The sequence below is a fragment of the Saimiri boliviensis genome, chromosome 3 (genome assembly GCF_048565385.1).
Source record: "Saimiri boliviensis isolate mSaiBol1 chromosome 3, mSaiBol1.pri, whole genome shotgun sequence".
NCBI lineage: Eukaryota > Metazoa > Chordata > Mammalia > Primates > Cebidae > Saimiri > Saimiri boliviensis.
In genome coordinates this window covers 79,151,639-79,170,430 of record NC_133451.1, presented here as the reverse complement: position 1 = coordinate 79,170,430, position 18,792 = coordinate 79,151,639, and the positions used below count along the sequence as shown (strand labels likewise).

The window sequence follows — 18,792 nt, the reverse complement described above, 5'->3', positions numbered from 1 at the left end:
AATCTAGTTTGCTTTGGAAGTATAGTATGTCGATAGTCATGACAGCATTTCAGGAGTAGAAAGCAAATAAAGGTACTGGTCCTGACTTGGAATTGCGGTTTTATGAAATTTTGAACCCATTCATAGGATTATGACCTTGCATACTGACCCAGACAAGCATTTTGCCTTAGTTGACAAAAATTATTTTCTAACAGAATTTCAGAAATTATTTTGCAACGTGGTAATTTTCAAGTTTCCTAAATTCTAATCTATGAAAACTAGTTCTTGAGTTTTCTACTTCCTGAGCTATCACAAATCTGGGCATTTTTTTTTTTTCATTCAACAACTGATTCAAAATATACTCCTAGTATTGAGTTATTCAACAAACATTTATTGAATGCCTGCATTACATTAGACATTGTTCTAGGCATTAGAGATAAAAAAGATGATTAAGATTCACAAAATTCTCTACCTTCTTTGAGTTCATATTCTAGTTCTATATGTAAGTTTGACTTTATGAATACAGAGTTTTCAATGAATATCCACAGTGATGTCCTCTTGGGTATATAAGTGTGTGTTCCCATAATATTGTAGACATTTATATCAACCCTAAACTGATATTCCCAGAACATCACTATTAATTCCTTAGAGACTTTGTAACCATTTCCTTACCATGGATTATCAAAAGAATCAGAAAAATAAAATATTATAAAAACATATATCTTCTAAAGAGTAACCTGGATTCTTTTAAAACTTTTTAACTGCTCCCCTCAATTTATGTATACCTATTAATAATAAGGGTAGTATCATCAAGTTTAATGTTAAGAATACTTTGATGTTGGAATATAAGATTGTTGAAGTATTCAGAGAAGGTACAAGTTTTGTGTGGCCTGATTTTGGCGATAACTTGCTGACTCAAATGGATACACCAGAAAACCCTTTTAATTTCTGTCTTACACTATGAGTTAGAGATTTAGTAACTAAGCTTTGAGTTACTTTTTAGAATGGCTCATGAAAAGTAAAAAGAACGGCTCATAAATACATGAAAAAAGTTGAACATCACTAGTTATTTGGAAATTGCATATCAAAAGCTAAAATAAAAAAAAATATTTCATACTCACTAGAATGGCTAGAATTAAAAAATATCATAACAGTCATACATTGCTGGTGGAAATATCAGATAGTTCAGCCTTTTTGGAAAACAGTTTAACAGTTCCTCAAATATTAAACATAGATATGATCCAGCAATTCTGCTTCTAGGAATAGTCCACCAAAATATTAAACATATCTTTACCCAGAAACTTATACATGAATCACAGAAATCTTATTAATAAGAGCCAAGAAGTAGAAACAGCATAAATGTCTCCAACTGATAGATGAATGAACAAAATATGGTATATTCACAAAATAAAATTCTACTCTTCACTAAAAAGGAAGCAACTACTGATGTATGTTATGACATGGATGTGTCAGGTGTGTGAACCAGAGCAACTCCACCTAGAATAGGGGCTGGGTAAAATGATGCTGAAACTTACTGGACTGCATTCCCAGATGGTTAAGGTATTCTAAGTCACAGGATAAGATATGAGATCAGCACAAGATACGGGTCATAAAGACCGTGCTGATAAAACAGATTGCCGTAAAGAGGCTGGCCAAACTGACCTCTGATTATTCTCATACACTCCCACCAGTGCCATGACAGTTTACAGATGCCATGGCAATGTCAGCAAGTTATCCTATATGGTCTACAAAGGGAAAGCATGAATAATTCACCACTTGTTTAGCATATCATTGAGAAATAACCATAAAGATCAGCAACCAGAAACCCTTGGGGTTGTTCTGTCTACGGAGTAGCCATTATTTTATTTCATTAATTTTCTAATAAACTTGCTTTCACTTTACTCTATGGACTTGCTTTGAATTCTTTCTTGTGGAATATCCAAGAACCGTCTCTTGGGGTCTGGATCTGGACCCCTTTCCTGTAACAGATGAACCTCAAAAGTATTATGCTAAGTGAAAGCTAAATGCAAAAGAATAGTGAATGATTCAACTTATAATAATTTCCAGAAAAGGAAGAATCTATAGAGACAGAAACAGATTAGTGGTTGCCTGAGAAGGAAGAGGAGCTGGGAATAACAGTAAATGAGCATAAGAAATACATTGGAGTGATAAAAATGTTCTTAAACTGATTTATCATCATGGTTTCATGAGTTGGTAAATTTGTTAATGATCATTGGATTGTACTCTTGAAATGGGTGAATTACAATACGTAAAACATGATTCCCTTTATTTCAAAAACATGACTTTAAGGGATATGCTTTCATGAAATAAAATTTACAATCTGAGTCATAAAACACAGAAAAACACACCTTTCATAACATACAATCTTACAGATACCTTACTTATTTTCAGTAGGAATTAATTATCTTAGAGGTTTCAAATCATAAATGAAGACTTCCTGGATTAAACATACTGAAGAGTTTCTGGTGAAATATTAGTCTTTGTATCACATAGATTAGATAATATTACTTTTCCTTATAACATAAAATGTTAGTCAGAGTCATCATCACCATCATTATCTCCATCACCATACTTACAATGATAATAAAAAGTGCCTACAGCATGCCAGGGCCTGTGCTATTTCACTTACATATTCCAAGTATTTTTGTTCCATTTTGTTTTATTTTTAAGTGAATGACTACAACAATCCTGTGAGATTAGACATGATGATTTCTATTTTGTATGAGGAAATTAGCTTTGAGAAGTTCGGTAACCAGTTTCAATTCATTAACATGGGTAGTAAGTGGCAGATTTAGTCCCGTTCTTTCTGTCATGGAAGGCTGAACCTTTAACATCTACATTGTATTCCTGCAAATAAGTAGACAAACACCAACTGACAGATATGCCAAATATTGAAACACTTCTTGGTTAATGGTGCACTTGTATTGATAACCCCATTGGGTTTCAGTGGAAGTAAGCCGAAATTCTGGAAAGATAAATGGGAAGGAAAGCAAAGTTCATATTCCCAATTCTAGATGCATGGGCTTTTTAGATATATCACAGAGTAAAACACAATGCAACATTACGGTTTTCTAGTATACATCCTGTCCCACATAAATATTTAGTTAATACGCATTCGTGGAGGTATTTTTCACATATGAGCTATTTTCCCTCACAGCCTGTTAATTTTTCAGACCTTGGTGGGTTTATAAAGTGGTTTCACTGAACTCTTGTGAGTTACTCTTTATTCAAATTAGAGAAGAGGCCAAGCATTTAAAAGAAAGAGGCCTCCTGGTGTTCACAAAGAGTGACCTGACTGTATTTCCCAAAGTGTGGGTTATTCCAAGTAACTTAAGATGCCACAAAAATAGGATATTGACATCACATAACTTAGTAGAAACACCAGTTCTTTCTTGGTTCTCTTTCAATTCTCCTGACTACATCAAAGAGGAAGCATCAGTTAGGAAAGAAGAGTCAAGTTAAAGTGGTAGTAGCACTGGCCAATCTCCACTTTCATCAAATCAACAGAGGGCCTTAGGGTCAGAGCCTTCAGAAAGCAGCTGTGTGCAGGGACATTTCATAACATGATCTTGTCACTATACTTATGTTACATCGACCTCATATTTATGCAAGTAGTGCTGGTTTTCAAAGAACAATAATACATAAATTTCCTTTTACCACAAAATTGGTCAGAAAACTGTAACTATGTTTAAAGAAAAATATCAATAAACTTAATGCAGGCTTTATACGGAAATGGCTAAAATCATGAGGGTAGAATGTGAATGAGAGAAGTTTGAGAAATAGTCAAAGACAATGGTTATCAAATTTTGTCACACCATCATACCTCTAAGAAGTGCATCAGAAAATAGGAACATTAAGAGTTACTATAAGTAAAGAGCTATTCGGGACTTTAGAGGCTGGCCTCGCCTTGACTTCAGAGAATCATTTAGGGTGCTGAAAATAGGTATCCAGTTCACCATCTACACACACAGAGCTTGCCTTAGGCAAATTCCTGGGAGTGAATTCTTTGCTTTTCCAACTCTTTAGGAATGCAAATTTCTCCCTTTAACTGGTCCACATGCTTTCAACCTACCACTTGCTTTCTCCACTTTGTTCCAACAGGCCCTGCCCTTAGATCTTTTATTCACACTGTGATACTGGGGCTCTATGACTGTACAGTCTGAAATCTTGAGTTTGAGTTTTTGCATGGATTGAAGTGTAAAGGGGCTGAGATGTACCTTTCAGGCTGTCTTGAAACTTCAGGCCTTATTCAGCAGATAGGAAATCATGATTTCACACATCAACTCTACACCCAAGAAAATAGTTTATCTCACAATAGCATCTGGCTTGCCTAGCCCAGTCAGGACTGATACGTTGCTCCCAGGAATATTGTGGTGTTGATTCTACTGCCACCCTTTCCCCATTTCATAGATAGGAAACAGAGTGACATCAATTCTGATGAACAATACCCTTTGCCATACATTCCTGCAGTGGATAGTCCAGCTAGGATTTCCCAAATTACAGTTTTAGGACCATGCATATAAGAATGATGTGGGGAGACGAAGGCAGAGGTTGGAGTTATGTAGCTTTAAACCAAGGAATGACAAGGGTTGTTGGCAAATATCAGAAGTTAAGAGCAAGGCATGGAAAAGATACTTCCCTAAATCCTTCAGAGATAGCAGGCCTCTGCTGACATCTTGATTTTGATTTTCAGCTTGCAGAAATATGAGCTAATAAGTTAGTTTTTTCTTTTCTTTCTTTTTTTTTCTACTCAGTTTGCAACGCTTTTATATGGCAACCCTAGGGATACAATACAGAGGTCATGGAAGACTCAACAAGGAAGGGGAGTTGGGTAAATTTGTTAGGCTCTTCCAAGGGGAAGGGAGCACAAGCAGAGGGTGGCAGGGTGGGTGGGGTGGGCGGAGGGGCTCGGGTCGGGGGACGGACATGGGCTTATTCAAATAGTCAAGTATAGGGACTTGAATTTTAAAACAGAAAAGGGACAGGTTCTGCTGTTTAGGAAGAGATCTGGGCTCTGGGCTGAAGGCAGCCCTTCTACTACTGGAACAACAGCAACAAAGTCATGAGAACGTGTAGCACTCCCTCAGTACACTCAAACGTTCTAAACGCTAAGCTAGAACACGTTAAAATGATCAAGGATCTTCTAATTTTGGTACGTGTGCTGCTGAAGCGAGCACAAACAAGAATCTTCATTTGTAAAACAAATAGGTATTAGGATATTCTCTTGATAAATATTTGGTGCACTATAGGCCTGGTGTTGTGCTCAGAGAGGGTATAGTATCAGGACAGAGAATGATCTTGCCCTCAAGGAGCTTAAATTACCACAGGGAAGACAGATGATAAGCAGTAAAGAATCAAACAAACTAGATAACTACCAAGGGCGATCAAAACTTTGAAGGGAATAAACATAGTGAGCTTAGAAGCTTCAGGGAATTGAGGATTAAATGAAATAATCAGGAGAGTATCCAGCACAAGGTAGGTTATTATTGACAAAGTTATTATTCTTCCTTAAAGGATGAATATTTTATCTACTGACTACATCCTGGTTTTTAATTTGCAGTAGCAGACGATGGATTTTTTCTGCCCTAAACAAAACATTTTTTTTTTCTTGATATGTTTGGGGCAGCTCATTTGTTTTAATGCAGTGGCAGTCAAATGGGTTTCCCAATCTCTGATCACAAAGTGCACCCATGCTCTGTCAAAAACAAGAGCCTAAGCTGGACAGACCATATTTCAGAGTCCTCCACCGTCTCCTCTTCCTTCCATCTCTGATCCCAGTAACCAACTCAGTCAGAGTGATCTCTGTTGCCTCAGCTGTATGCCTTGGAGGACGGGCTTATTTCCTCCTCCTTACAGCACCTTCTCCTGTCCTCCCTTGGAAGCCAGCTCTCATTCTTCCCTCCACATTGAACAGTCTCCTCATTTCAACGTCTTTATGCTTGTAATAGCACACTGGTGCTCATGAATCACCCTCTGCCCTGACCTCATGCCTGCTCTCTGCCAGGCTCCATGCTGGGTGCAGAGGAAAAGTCCATGACTAGAGGACATGGTTCCTGCCCCTGGATAGCACAAGCAGATTAAAAAAAAAAATCACCTGTGGATTTGCTTACAATGCAGATTCCTAGGCATTTTCCAACCATTTAAATCAGAATGCAAGCAAGTGGGGTCTGGGCATCTGAATCTTAAGATATTTCTCTAAGTCATTCTTACGCATACTAAGACTGGAGAATCTCTACTATGTCTGTAGTACGCCCCACTTTCGAGTTCACTTTTTCATATTTCAGATCAGTAATTCCCAGAACTAAATTCCTTCCCAGAGGATTAAATGAAAAGTTGTGCCGCTTTTCTGTCTCCTAAATTTTAGGCTTTTATTTTTCATTTTATATCTCTGTGGGCTTCCAGTTTGTTTAGTCCCCCAAACAAATTCGAAAAATAAATGAAAGGGGAGAATAAGAGAGAGAGGAACACGGGAAGTGTGAACTGAGTACGTGGGTGGGCAGCTGGGGTACCTCGGACAGCAGTTGCTTTACGGGATTCTTGGACAGAATGTGTAAAATTCCTGGCGTCATGAAGCCTCTGTCCTTGCTCCCAAACACTGTGTTGTAAGAGCATAGTTATTCTGTTGCCCAGCAGTTAATGCTAGGATGGTGACCACACTGCCATTCTTGCCTGGCCCTACCTTCCCAGCCCTTTCAAAATGTATCTTGCTGAACAGCTGATACCATCTGGAAGGCTTTGGTAACAAAATAACACTCAGTTTCTAATTCGATTTTATACATTCTAGATTTCATTTCTGTCTCCTCAAAACTTGGAGGTTTAATATAAAAAGTTATGTTTTAATTTGTTTTCATTCCTAAATAGAAAGAATAAAGACAAGAAGGGTTAGAAACTATGATAGCCGTTCTTTTTTGTTTGTTTTTACAGTTGACAGGAATTGAAAGAATACAAATTCTTTCAGGTCAATGAGAGTGCCCTTTCTCACAAAATTCACTGGCCCAGGAGTATGTGGGAATATGGCATAACTGTAGGAACAATGAGTCATGCCTATATAAAAGTCTCAGATTTGAACTTCAGAACTGGAAAAAGAGCATACAATATAATTAAGGAAGAGCAGAAAGTACATGGTTTAATAAAGCCTCATCCATGCACTCACAAACACTCTAAATTCAATAACGTGTGAATTTCAAGTGACTTTTTCTCACATCATCTTTCCTTTTTTTCCCTTACACAGGACAAAGTGTTTCTTCCCATTCATATGTGAAATATTATCTTCCAAATCCCAAATGGATCCACAAAAAAGCTTCAAAAGCCCAGGCAGGTATATGAATACATGCTCTTCAGAGGAGGACGGATATGTTCAAAACATTGAAAACAAAAGAGGCAGAATTAAAAAAACCAATGTGCTGATACGATGAATTATTACATAGTCCTTAAGATCACACATGTGAAAACTACTTAATGACATGGGAAAATGCCCATGATATAATGTGAAGGAGAAAAGCTAAGATGTAAAACTGTATGATTCCAGTATATTTTATACATAGTTGTATTTTGATATACCTAAATCTCCGCTTATCTACTTATTTGTCTGCTATGTATAGCAAGAGATCCCTGGAGTGTTGAATTTTAAAATATTCACATTTCCTTCTTGTATTCTTCCATATTCTACATTGTATATAAAACATTATAAACAAAATATAACTTTAATAATATTCAAATTAAACTTGATAACTTCTTGGTATTAAAATTTTTAACATTTTAAATATAATTTTAAAAGTTTACTTTAAAAATTAAATTTCAGGGCTTAATATTAGAGGTGCAGTGTCAGTGACTAGAGATTATCTTTGCAGAATACCTGTGGGAATTTCTTTTTATGTTTTAATAAATACGTTTTAAAGACAAAAGCTGAATCCTATTGACTCTTTAATGAGAAATAAGCATTATTGGAATAAACAGGGAAAATATTCATTCATTCTTACTCTTTAAAATGTTTCACAAGAAAAAATTTCTCAGTTAACACTTCCCTTGTTCCTCTTTCTCTCATTCTCCCCATTCGTCTATTTTTCAAATTTTTTTGGGTGACTAAACAAACTGCAAGTCCACAGAGATAAAATGAAAAAAATAAAACAATATCTATTCAAAGCATTATGCACAGTCTGCACTTTTATCATCTTGAAGCCATGGACCCCCATTTGGGGCTCATAGCTTCAAAAATACAGGCATATTTAAGAACACAGATGCTCCTCAGAAGAGGGCAGATATGTACAAAACATTGAAAACAACAGGGGAAGGATTAAAGAACCCGGGTGAGATAAACTTGAACTAATGAATGTTCTCCGGTAGTTTCTCTCCACATCCCAAGTGAATAAAGCCTGATCTAGGACTTGACCATGTGAAATATCAAACTCAGACAATTAACCAAAAAACTACATAGGGGCAGAACACTCTGCTTGGACAAGTTTCTGAAAATAACCTCACCATCCTTTGGGAAATTATGGATTTTCTTTCCCTTCCCCATGTAGCTCCAATTACATTTTGCGGGAAATATGTTACCCCTTTCTTATTACCTCACCATTCATGGATCTGGGAACCCATTCTTTTAATCAGCAGAATCCAGGAATTTGCATATCTGCCACCAGAGACCAAGGGATTCAAGCTTGACCATTTATCAAAAGGATATTTCGGTCGTCAGAGTGAACTTTGTAATATGTAAATAAAATCATTTTATTTACCTGCTAAAAATATTTTGACAGTTTTCCATTTCACTTAGAATGAGAACTAAATTTCTAATTATAGGCCAGGCATGGTGGCTTATGCCTTATAACTCCAGCATTTTGGGAGGCCGAGGCAGGTGGATCACCTGAGGTCAAGAGTTTGAGAGCAGCCTGGCAAACATGGTAAAACCCTGTCTCTACTAAAAAATACACAAAAATTAGCCAGGGGTGGTGGTGTGCATCTGTAATCCCAGCTAGTTGGGAGACTGAGGCAGGAGAATTGCTTGAACCTGGGAGGCGGGGGTTCCAGCGCACTCCAGCTTGGGTGACAGAGAGACTCTGTCTTAAAAAAAAAAAAAAAAATTATTATAATCTGCCAGGCCATACAGACTCAACCTCTACGGACACTATTTATCATCACTTGCTGCATTCTTGTCACAGTGGCTTCCTTTCTTTTATGCTTATTTAATTAAATTTTTTTTGTTGTTATTTTTTTAGAGACAGGGTCTGGCTCTGCCACCCAGGCTGAAGTGCCAGCAGTATGATTATAGCTCACTGCAGCCTCAAACTCCTGGGCTCAAGTGATTCTCCTGCTTCAGCCTCCTGAGTAGCTAGGATTACTGGTATACACCACAACAGGCAGCTACTTATTTAAATTTGATTTTATTTGTAGAGATAGTCTTGCTTTGTTGTCTAGTCAGGTCTAGAACTCCTAGCCTTAAGTGATCCTCCCACTTTGGCCTCCCAAAGTGCTGGGATTACAGATATAACCCACTGCTCCTGGCCCACCAATGGCCTTCTTTATGTTCTTCAAGCAAGCTAAGCTGTGTCTGAATCTAGGACTTGCTATTCTTCCACCTGTAACATGCCTGTCATACCTCCACCATGTCACAGGTATAACAGGCCTCTTGTCATTCGAGTCTCAACTCACATGTTACGTCCTAAGGAAGGAGATGGGTATCTCCACCACTTTACTTACAGTATATTAGCATGTCACCCTCATTACTTTTCAAAATTATTTGTATATTTACTGTTTATTGTTTATCTGCCTATGACTCATAATGCAAACCCCAGAAGAGAATGTACCTTGTCTCTGTCATCTAGAACAGTATCTAAGACAGAGTCAACATTCAAAATTATTTGTTGAATGAATGAATAAGGTGGATTGTTTTCAAAGATGACTGTTCATAATTTCTCTCATCCTTATATAACCATCACATTACTTCTATCAAGAAGTAGAGTCAGTTTTCTCTCATTTTTAAGCTGAATTGGTCTTGTGATTTGCCTTGGACCAAGAGTGTGCAGTGGATGTGACATTGCACCAGTCCTGGGCCTACGCCTTAAAGGTCCTGTAGCTTCCACCCTCACTGTCTTTGAGTCCTGAGCCACGGTGTAAGGAGTTTCAACAATCAGCTATAGGAAGGAGCCCTGAAGGATACAAGACTAAGAAGAGAGAGCAGGAGGCTCAATCAACCATCGACGGTTCTAGCCAGCCCAACTTAGGCACCTATCTTGTCAGTAATGCTCTCTAGGATACTGCAGCTGCACTAAATTGCAGCATCCATTATCAAGTGGAACAGAGACAGGGCCTTCTGCCGAGCATTGCCCATATGCAAAATATGAAAAAGTTATTATTTTAAAGTAAAAACATTTGGATTGGTTTGCTATTCAGCAATAGATATCTCAAACAGTCACTGGTACCAGAAATTGGGTACTGCTGCAACAAAAACCTAAAATATGTTTTGGGTGCTGGTACTGGAACCAGGCAAAGTCTGTACAGCCAGTGAGGAAACTAATTAGTAAGAGCATGGCAAACAGTGAAAAAATTGCTATTAGAGGCTAGAGAAAGGCAAATGCTTATTTAAACAGTGCTGGAAAAATTAACAAGACTATTGACTGCAATAATTTGGAACATAGAGAACATTCCTGGTGAACTTGTGTCCCTGGCTAAGGAGGGTTTCAGGCCAAATGACGACGGTCCTAACTGGCTTCTTTTATTTGTGCATATGTTAAGAGTGCAGGAGCAATGGTACCTAAAAGAGAAACTGTTCCATTTTGAAGAATTTTGAGAAATTCCATCAGCCCTAAGGCAGTATCTCTAGCTGGTCAGAGTCTCAAAGTAGGAAATGGCCATAGGAAAAAAAAAAAAAAAAAAAAAAAAAAAAAAAAAAAGGAAAACCCAGGGTGCCGACAGGAAAACACGGCTTAGAGGAAAACGTGAGACGATGGGTGTGAGTATAAGACTCCTGCTAAGATTTCTGAAAGACACAGCACCTCATAGAGTCTTTTGGCAACATAAATCTTTTATTATGTTTTCTTCAGTCTGTTTATGCAATGGTGTAGTTTCTGCAAAAATACATCTTATAAAGGAGATAATTAGGGTCACATTTTTATAAACTTTGGACAATATTTCATTGTCAGTCAATAGTTATCAAGAACTTGATTTGGAGATAACTGCTTACAGGGCACATCTGTTCTTACAGGAATCCTAAAATACATAAACTATTACTCCATTACCTCACATTAGAAAAATCTTATAAGAAGTAAATCTTAAATGCCCATGAAAAAATAATTTTAATAACTATGTTTTGCAATAATGTCAATGTCATATAATTAGGCCATATGTAAATATGAAAAGAGGGCATTGAAACTCATCATTGCCCCTCGAAGTTCATTGTAGAGGGTATTGCTTATCCCATTACACGATATTCTATTTTGAGAATCCTATTGACATATTTCTTTCTAATTTGGATAATAAAAATGAACATTTATCCTCCACAACTCATTGATTATATGATTGATTATATGGACAGGGCTGATCTATATAACTACAGATCTGACTTTCTTTTTAAAGTATAGAATAAGAGATGTGGCTCCTCATCAAAAAGTATATTTGCAGTCTTGAAATCTGTTATCTGATCCTTGTTCTGAATTCATTTCTGTATCTCCACATTTACTTTTCTTTTTCTCAGAGTAAATTTATACATCTTTATAAACTATTTGCAATTTCTTTTTTGTAAAAGGTAGGGCTTTCATCAATTAATTGATCCTGTCTGCTTTTTCCATTTATCATTATTTAATTAAAATTGTCCTAACATGTTAAAACTGTGTAATATTTTCTGATATGAATGTACCATTATTTAGTTAACCACACTTACAGGGAGATAATAAATTGGTATTCATTTTTTGCTGTTATACAATTTGTAATAAACAACTTTGCACTTAAGTTTGCTCTACATATCTGATTTTTTTCTGGGATTGGAGTTGCCTGCATGAATGCTCCTGAAATATATTATCAAATTGCTTTAGAAAGACTACAACAGTTTGTATACTCACTATGTGTCCATCCATGTACTAATTCTACACTTTCACAGAGAAGTAACACTTAGTATGTACCATGGTCTGAATGCTTGAGTTCCCCCATATTTATATGCTGACACTTGATCACCAGTGTGATCGTATTAGGAGGTGGGGCCTTTGGGAAGTGATCAAGGCTCTGCTTTCAATAATGCCCTTATAAAAGAGGTCCCAGACCTTAGTGAATAATTTATGCCACATCCTCAAAAGCAACTTCAACAAAAGCAAACATTGACAAATGAAATCTAATTAAGCTTAAGAACTTCTGGATAGCAAAAGAAACTAAGGGAGTGAACAGACAACCTACAGAATGGGGAAAAATACTCATAAACTGTGCATCTGACAAAGGTTTAATATCCAGAATCTATAAGGAACTTAAACAAATCAACAAGCAAAAAATGAAATAACCCATTAAAACAAGGGCAAAGGACATGAACAGATACTTCTCAAAAGAAGATATACCAGATGCCAACAAACATATGAAAAAATGCTCATCATCACTAATCATCAGAGACATGCAAATAAAAACCACAGTGAAATACCATCTCACACTAGTCAGAATAGCTTCTGTTAAAAAGTCAAAAAATTACAGATATTGGTGAGACCAAGGAGAAGAGGGAACGCTTAATCACTTAGTGGAAATGTAAATTAGTTCAGCCACTGTGGAGAGCAATTTGGAGATTTCTCAAGGAAGTGAGAATTGAGCTACTATTTGACCCAACAGTCCCACTAGTGGGTATATACCCAAAGGAAAAGAAATTATCCTATGAAAAAGACACATACACCTATGTGTTCATTTCAGTGCTATTCATAATAGTAAAGACATGAAATAAACCTAAGTGTCCAACAATGGTCACTGGATGAAACAAAAGTGGTACATATATACCATGAAATACTATGCAACTATCAAAAAGAATGAATTAAGTCCTCTGCTTGCAACATAGATGCAGCTGGGAACCATTATCCTAAGTGAACTAATGAAGAAATGGAAAACCAAGCATCACATGTTCTCACTTTTAAGTGGGAGCTAAACATTGGGTAAACATGGACATAAAAATAGGAACAACAGACACTGGGGAATACAGGAGGGGAGAGGGAAAGAGGGCGCTAAGGGTTGAAATGAACTACCTGTTGTGTACTATGCTCACTAGCTGGGTTACGGATTCATTCATGCTCCAAACCTCAGCATCATACAATATACCTTTGTAACAAACCTGCACATGATTCTAAAATAAAAGTTGAAAAAAGTAAAAATGAAGAAATATATTTACAATAGGAAAAAATATACATTTTAAATAAAAATAAAACCAATCTCATCTTGAATTGTAATTCCCACAATTCCAACATGTTGTGGGAAGAACCTAGTGGGAGGTGACTGAATCATGGGGCAGGTGTTTCTCATGCTGTCTCATGACAGTCAATGAGTCTCACAAGAGCTGATGGTTTTAAAAGCAAGAGTTTTCCCTGCATAAGCTCTCTTTTTTTACCTGCTGCCAACCACATAAGATGTGACATAGTCAACGTTGCCTTCTGCCATGATTGTGAGGCCTACCCCTCCCAGGTTTAAGAGATTTTCCTGCGTCAGCCTCCCAAAGTGCTGGGATACAGGTGTGAGTCACTGCGCCCAGCCCTTTTCATATGTAACTTTTAAGAAGCACATTATCTTATTTGTCTGTTATTTACACTTGTTTCACCATTCATTCTAAATACAAAGCAGATCTTGAGTCACATAGAAACCTAAACCTTGAGACCAGCCTGGTCAACGTGGCGAAACCCTGTCTCTACTAAAAATACAAAAATTAGCCAGTCATGGTGGTGTACACCTGCAATCCAAGCTACTTGGGAGGCTGAGGCACGAAAATGGCTTGAACCGGTGGGATGGAGATTGTAGTGAGCTGAGATCACACCACTGCACTCCAGTGTGTGGCAACAGAGCAATACTCTGTTTTAAAAAAATAAAACTAAGCCATCGTTAATAGTAATATTCATGTCATCATTCATAAAGTTCATCTTCATAAGGGCTTTCTTTTGCATTCTGATTTCATGATTTTCATAATTATAACAACTGTGATTTGTTATTACTCACAGTCACAAGCTGAGCTTGTATCTACAACTCGTTTAGACATTTTCTTAAAAAGAGGCCCCAGAGCAGTGCTCTGTGCCTTCCACCAACTAAGGGCACAGTGAAAAGGTACCATCAATGAACTGAGAGCAAGTCCTCACTAGACATGGATCTGCCAGTGCCTTTACTGTGACTTTCCAGAATTTCCAGAATCCAGAATTTTCAGAAATAAATTTTGTTTTGTAAACCACTCAGTGTATGATATTTTGATATGACAGCCTGAATGGATTAAGACAGTAGGTTATTTTTAATTTTCAAGCATCAGGATTATTCTGCAACCTCTGCCTCCCGGGTTCAAGTGATTCTCCTGCTTCAGCCTCCCAAGTAGCTGGGATCACAGGTGTGCACCACCATACCTGACTAATTTTGTATTTTAGTAGAGACAGGGTTTCACCATGTTGGCCAGGCTGGTCTAAACCTCCCGACCTCAGGTGATCCACCCACCTTGGCCTCCCAAAGTGTTGGGGTTACAGGTGTGAGTCACCACACCCGGCCTAGCATCAGGATTATTCTTATCCGAAAAGTCCAATGCTGAGAATTTATCCTAAGTAATCCAAAAATAGAAAGTATTTATGTAAATGTATATACACTACAATAGTATTTATAATAATGAAAAACTTATAATGTAAATGTCCAACAATATTGAAATAGTTGTGAATAATAAAGCTGTAGAGTGAAATATTAGGTATTAAAAAAGAGGCTTACAGAAGTTGCTAATTGGAAAATGTTAAAGTAGAATGGAAGGGGATTATTCAACTATTAATATGGGGAACATTTCTGGTGTATAATACTATTGATAAAATTTTATTTTTTCTACTTAAGAGAAGGAGATAATTCACAAAATATTAGCCATGATTAACTCTTAATTAGTGGAGTTAGGAATGCTTTATATTTTCTTCTCTGGGTCTGCCATTATTCTTTTATTTTTACCATGCAATACTTCTTGTTTCCCTGTAAAACTATTCTAGATTAAGGTAGAGCTATATATTTCAAAATATAATGCTTTTGTTATTATTAAAATACTTATTTTAATTACATTGCCAATATCCCAATCTCTACTCATAATACTTTTAATATTCCTTATTTGAAATAATTTTAAAAAATTAAACAAGAAACTTATTTCATAAGTTTGCTTTTTCCAGCGCAAAAGTTTAATACAGTTATACTTTAGTACCACAGAAAAAGGAAAAAGTACAACAAAGACTGTTTTAAGATGGAAAGTATGGAAGAAAAAGACATCTAAGTTGCCAAATTTTTAACTTTGTAACTTAATAAAAACAATGCAAACTCCTGTGGCCAAATAATCTCTGTTGTAAACTGTTATCACATCAATCAAGGTTATGCCTCCTCAGCTCACTGCATCCTTTCAGTTCAGTCTGAATTTCTCATTGAAGATGGTTAGTAAAATTGTGACATCTACCTGTCAAATGATGGCTTCTCCCCACAGTCAAAGGCATCTTGGAGCTCCTTAACAAGATTAGCCTGGCCTGGCAGTCGAAAGAGACCCTCTTCTTTCAGCCCCCTTTGTCTGATAAAGTCCACGCACTGCTCCACCAACATTGGAGCCAGACGGTTCCCATATCTCTTCTCATAACGAACGGTATCCTCCAGTTTCTGTCCAAAAATGCCTAAAAAAAATAAAGGATCACAGTGAACTTGAGAAATTTCTCTCTTCCCACTTTGTTGTTCCTGTGTTTTAATTCCATACAACAGAAAAACAAAGATTGGAATGCTAGCAAGTACTTAACATTCAGTATTTCACATTATTATACAATCAAATTCATTGCATGCAATTCCTCAAATGGGATGAATTTACCTTATGCTGCTCCTTTCCTGTATTTTATGTTTAGCCCAGAACCGAAATAGAAATACTGAGTTTGAGATATCCATTTTGAAATAAGAAACACTAATACATGTAACTTGAGTTTGAGGGTTTCCATTTTCTTTTCCTTCTAAGAAAGGAATTGTATTCAGTAGCTTAAAAGGAGAAATATGCTACAGAAAAGAGTCAAATTCTACCTTTATTAGAGTTATACGTTTATGTCCAATTTCCATTCAAGTTCTGTCTTTTTCTTTTTTCCCCTTTTGCTTTCACTCAAGTTGTGATGTCATGACTGTAATCAAGGTGATAAAACCAGGAAAAGAAACCCTGAATTTTCTCCCATATGAAGTATTTCAGACCATATTTGCTCTTTAAAATCTTAAACTATTAACTTATTTGAAAGCAAAAAATTGAAATTTACAAAACAGTTCATACTAAAAGTGAAGAGGTAGGGGCTTGCCCTAATAGGAAGCGTTATTTTATCATGTACATTTTTCAGAATCGGCAGTATGTGGTGGTAATAAAAAGCTGTCCAACTTTTAGTTAGATTTATTAATGATTTTACAATACCTACAAACCACACATTCCTTGGTGCTTACACCTGGGCCGAACACCCCCATTATTTCATCCTTAGTACTCCACTAATTAAGAGATAACACTTTTGAATCACATTAATGTTAGGTAGTAGCTTGGTAAAAATTATCAACCTATGAGAAAGGGGGGAAAACAGCCAAAGGAAATGTGACTCCAGTTTCCCAGATGGAAAGAATACCATGAAATTATTTTAATAGTCTAAGGAGTTTCATAAAAGGGGAAGAAAAGTAAGTGGTTGCATGTTGAAATTATGTAAAACTTCAGAATGTTTGGGGAATTATTTCACAACCATTAGGTTAAAGATTTGATTATACCAACAGATGCTTTGCCTCCCCACCTGTAAGATAATTTCTTTACGAATTCAGTAGTGCAAAACCATCACATTTCAAGCAGTAAAGAATTGTTACCAAAGAAAATATTCTTAGCTCAGGAAGAAACAGTAACAGCAAACACAACATTCTCACCTGGTATCAAATCTAGCACTAATGAAATACATATATTCCATTTAGGAAATACTATTGAGTAACCTAATATCAATATTCAAGTGCATATAAAGCAGAATTAGAAAATAGCATTTTCTAAGGGCAGTAAAGATTAGAGCAGATAACGGGTCTAGTTAGCTTCGTTTGTAGACTTTAGAACAAGCAGTTTCTCGATAATGGCGTATCAGATCTCATTCACTAACTCCAACAGACATTCACACCCCATATTCCCTTGGCATTTCTGTTTTAGAAGCTGGAAAATTAAATACTTGTTCCATTTCACTTGCAGTGGGGTGGTCATATGGCATAGTCCTGGTCAATAAGTCTTCTTGTAGCCTTCGGGAAGACTTTCTTTGCTTGATGATAAGGAAAGATATCTGCAGCTGTCTCTCCTTTTGCCTGCCTTGAACATGGGCATGATACTGGCTCTTGTTAGAGTCATCTTCTGACCATTAGGCAACAATCACAATGGAAAGGCTAAAAGATTAACAGACATGCTGAGGCTGAAGTTTCTGGCAGTACTTTTGTCCAGATAGCTTTTAATGTGAGAAGAACAAACTGGTGTGTGTTTAAGCTAGCTTTCTGTTCCTTCAGCAAAACAAAATTCTAATCCATTAAATGGTGCTAATAAATTATGGAGATATTCTAATGTTTTAATAATAAGGTTTGCAAATTGGTTATGTTGGAGAATATCGACCCTTTTGGTGGAGAGCTTTGAAAACAAACGTGATGCTTATTTGCCTCTAGTGATTGAACTCTATCCCGCCAAAATTAAGTAAATAGCCTCTTAAAAGGTACTTATAAATCATTTAAGAATATAATATGTTGACTTTTGGGAATAAATTTTATGTATGTGTGATTTTTTTTTTTTTGCTTTGGATTTTTGCTTTGGATTGATAAATATATTACTTAAGGGTTCTCTTTAAATCCAACAGAAAATCTACCAAGGATGTTCCAATTCAATGACCATGTGTACTACAAACATGAAACAAATTTCCAATATTTGAGTTTATACAGTAATGAAAAACAGTCAAACATTCTTTTCTCAAAGCTTTTAGGATTTTTGCCCCCAACAACTCAAGGAGTGATAAAGAAAGGACTGTTTTGCTTTAGATGTGTATATTTGGTTTCCTTTTTATTTTCTTGTACATGCAGGTTTGCCTTTATGATAAAATAAGAATTTATTTAAAAATTATAGCAAGAAAGTTAAATTTATTAAGTATGCATTATATTCTGAGTCCCTCAGAATGAATGTTCTCTCATCTTCATAAGAAATACATAAGGTAACTATCATTCTTTTTATACATGAGAAAAGTGGGGCTCAGAGATGAAGTAATTTGTCTGAGGTTAGTTACAGAGCATCAACGGGCATAATGGAAGTCCACATCCAGATTTGTTTAGCTTTAAAATCTTTGCTCATTTCTGAATATCAGTCCTATTCCTTTTTATTTAATCACAATCATGAGTTCTCATTTTCTAGTAATTAAAAATATTAGTACATTCTACAACTGAGTAAAATCATGGACCTTTTTAGTGCTTTTCAAAAGTGATAATAGCTAAGCTGTACTTACGTATGTCAGGTATGTTACAAGCAGTTTACCTGCATTTCTCTCATTTAAAACTGATAACACCCTATGAAGTAGGCACCACCATTCTTTGCATTTTAAGGAGGATAAGCTTGAAGCACAGAAAGGTTGAGTA

General features: G+C 36.4%; 1 protein-coding gene across 7 annotated transcripts in view; it reads right to left on the bottom strand.

The window, feature by feature from the left end:
• ARHGAP24 (Rho GTPase activating protein 24) overlaps positions 1-18,792 on the bottom strand; it is a 498,792-nt gene that overhangs the window by 40,865 nt on the left and 439,135 nt on the right. For all 7 annotated transcript variants that reach the window (XM_003923977.4, XM_074396393.1, XM_003923976.4 and 4 more), the window contains one exon: positions 15,614-15,821. In XM_003923977.4, the coding sequence (XP_003924026.2) occupies positions 15,614-15,821 (208 nt within the window). The remainder of the gene's footprint in view (positions 1-15,613; positions 15,822-18,792) is intronic.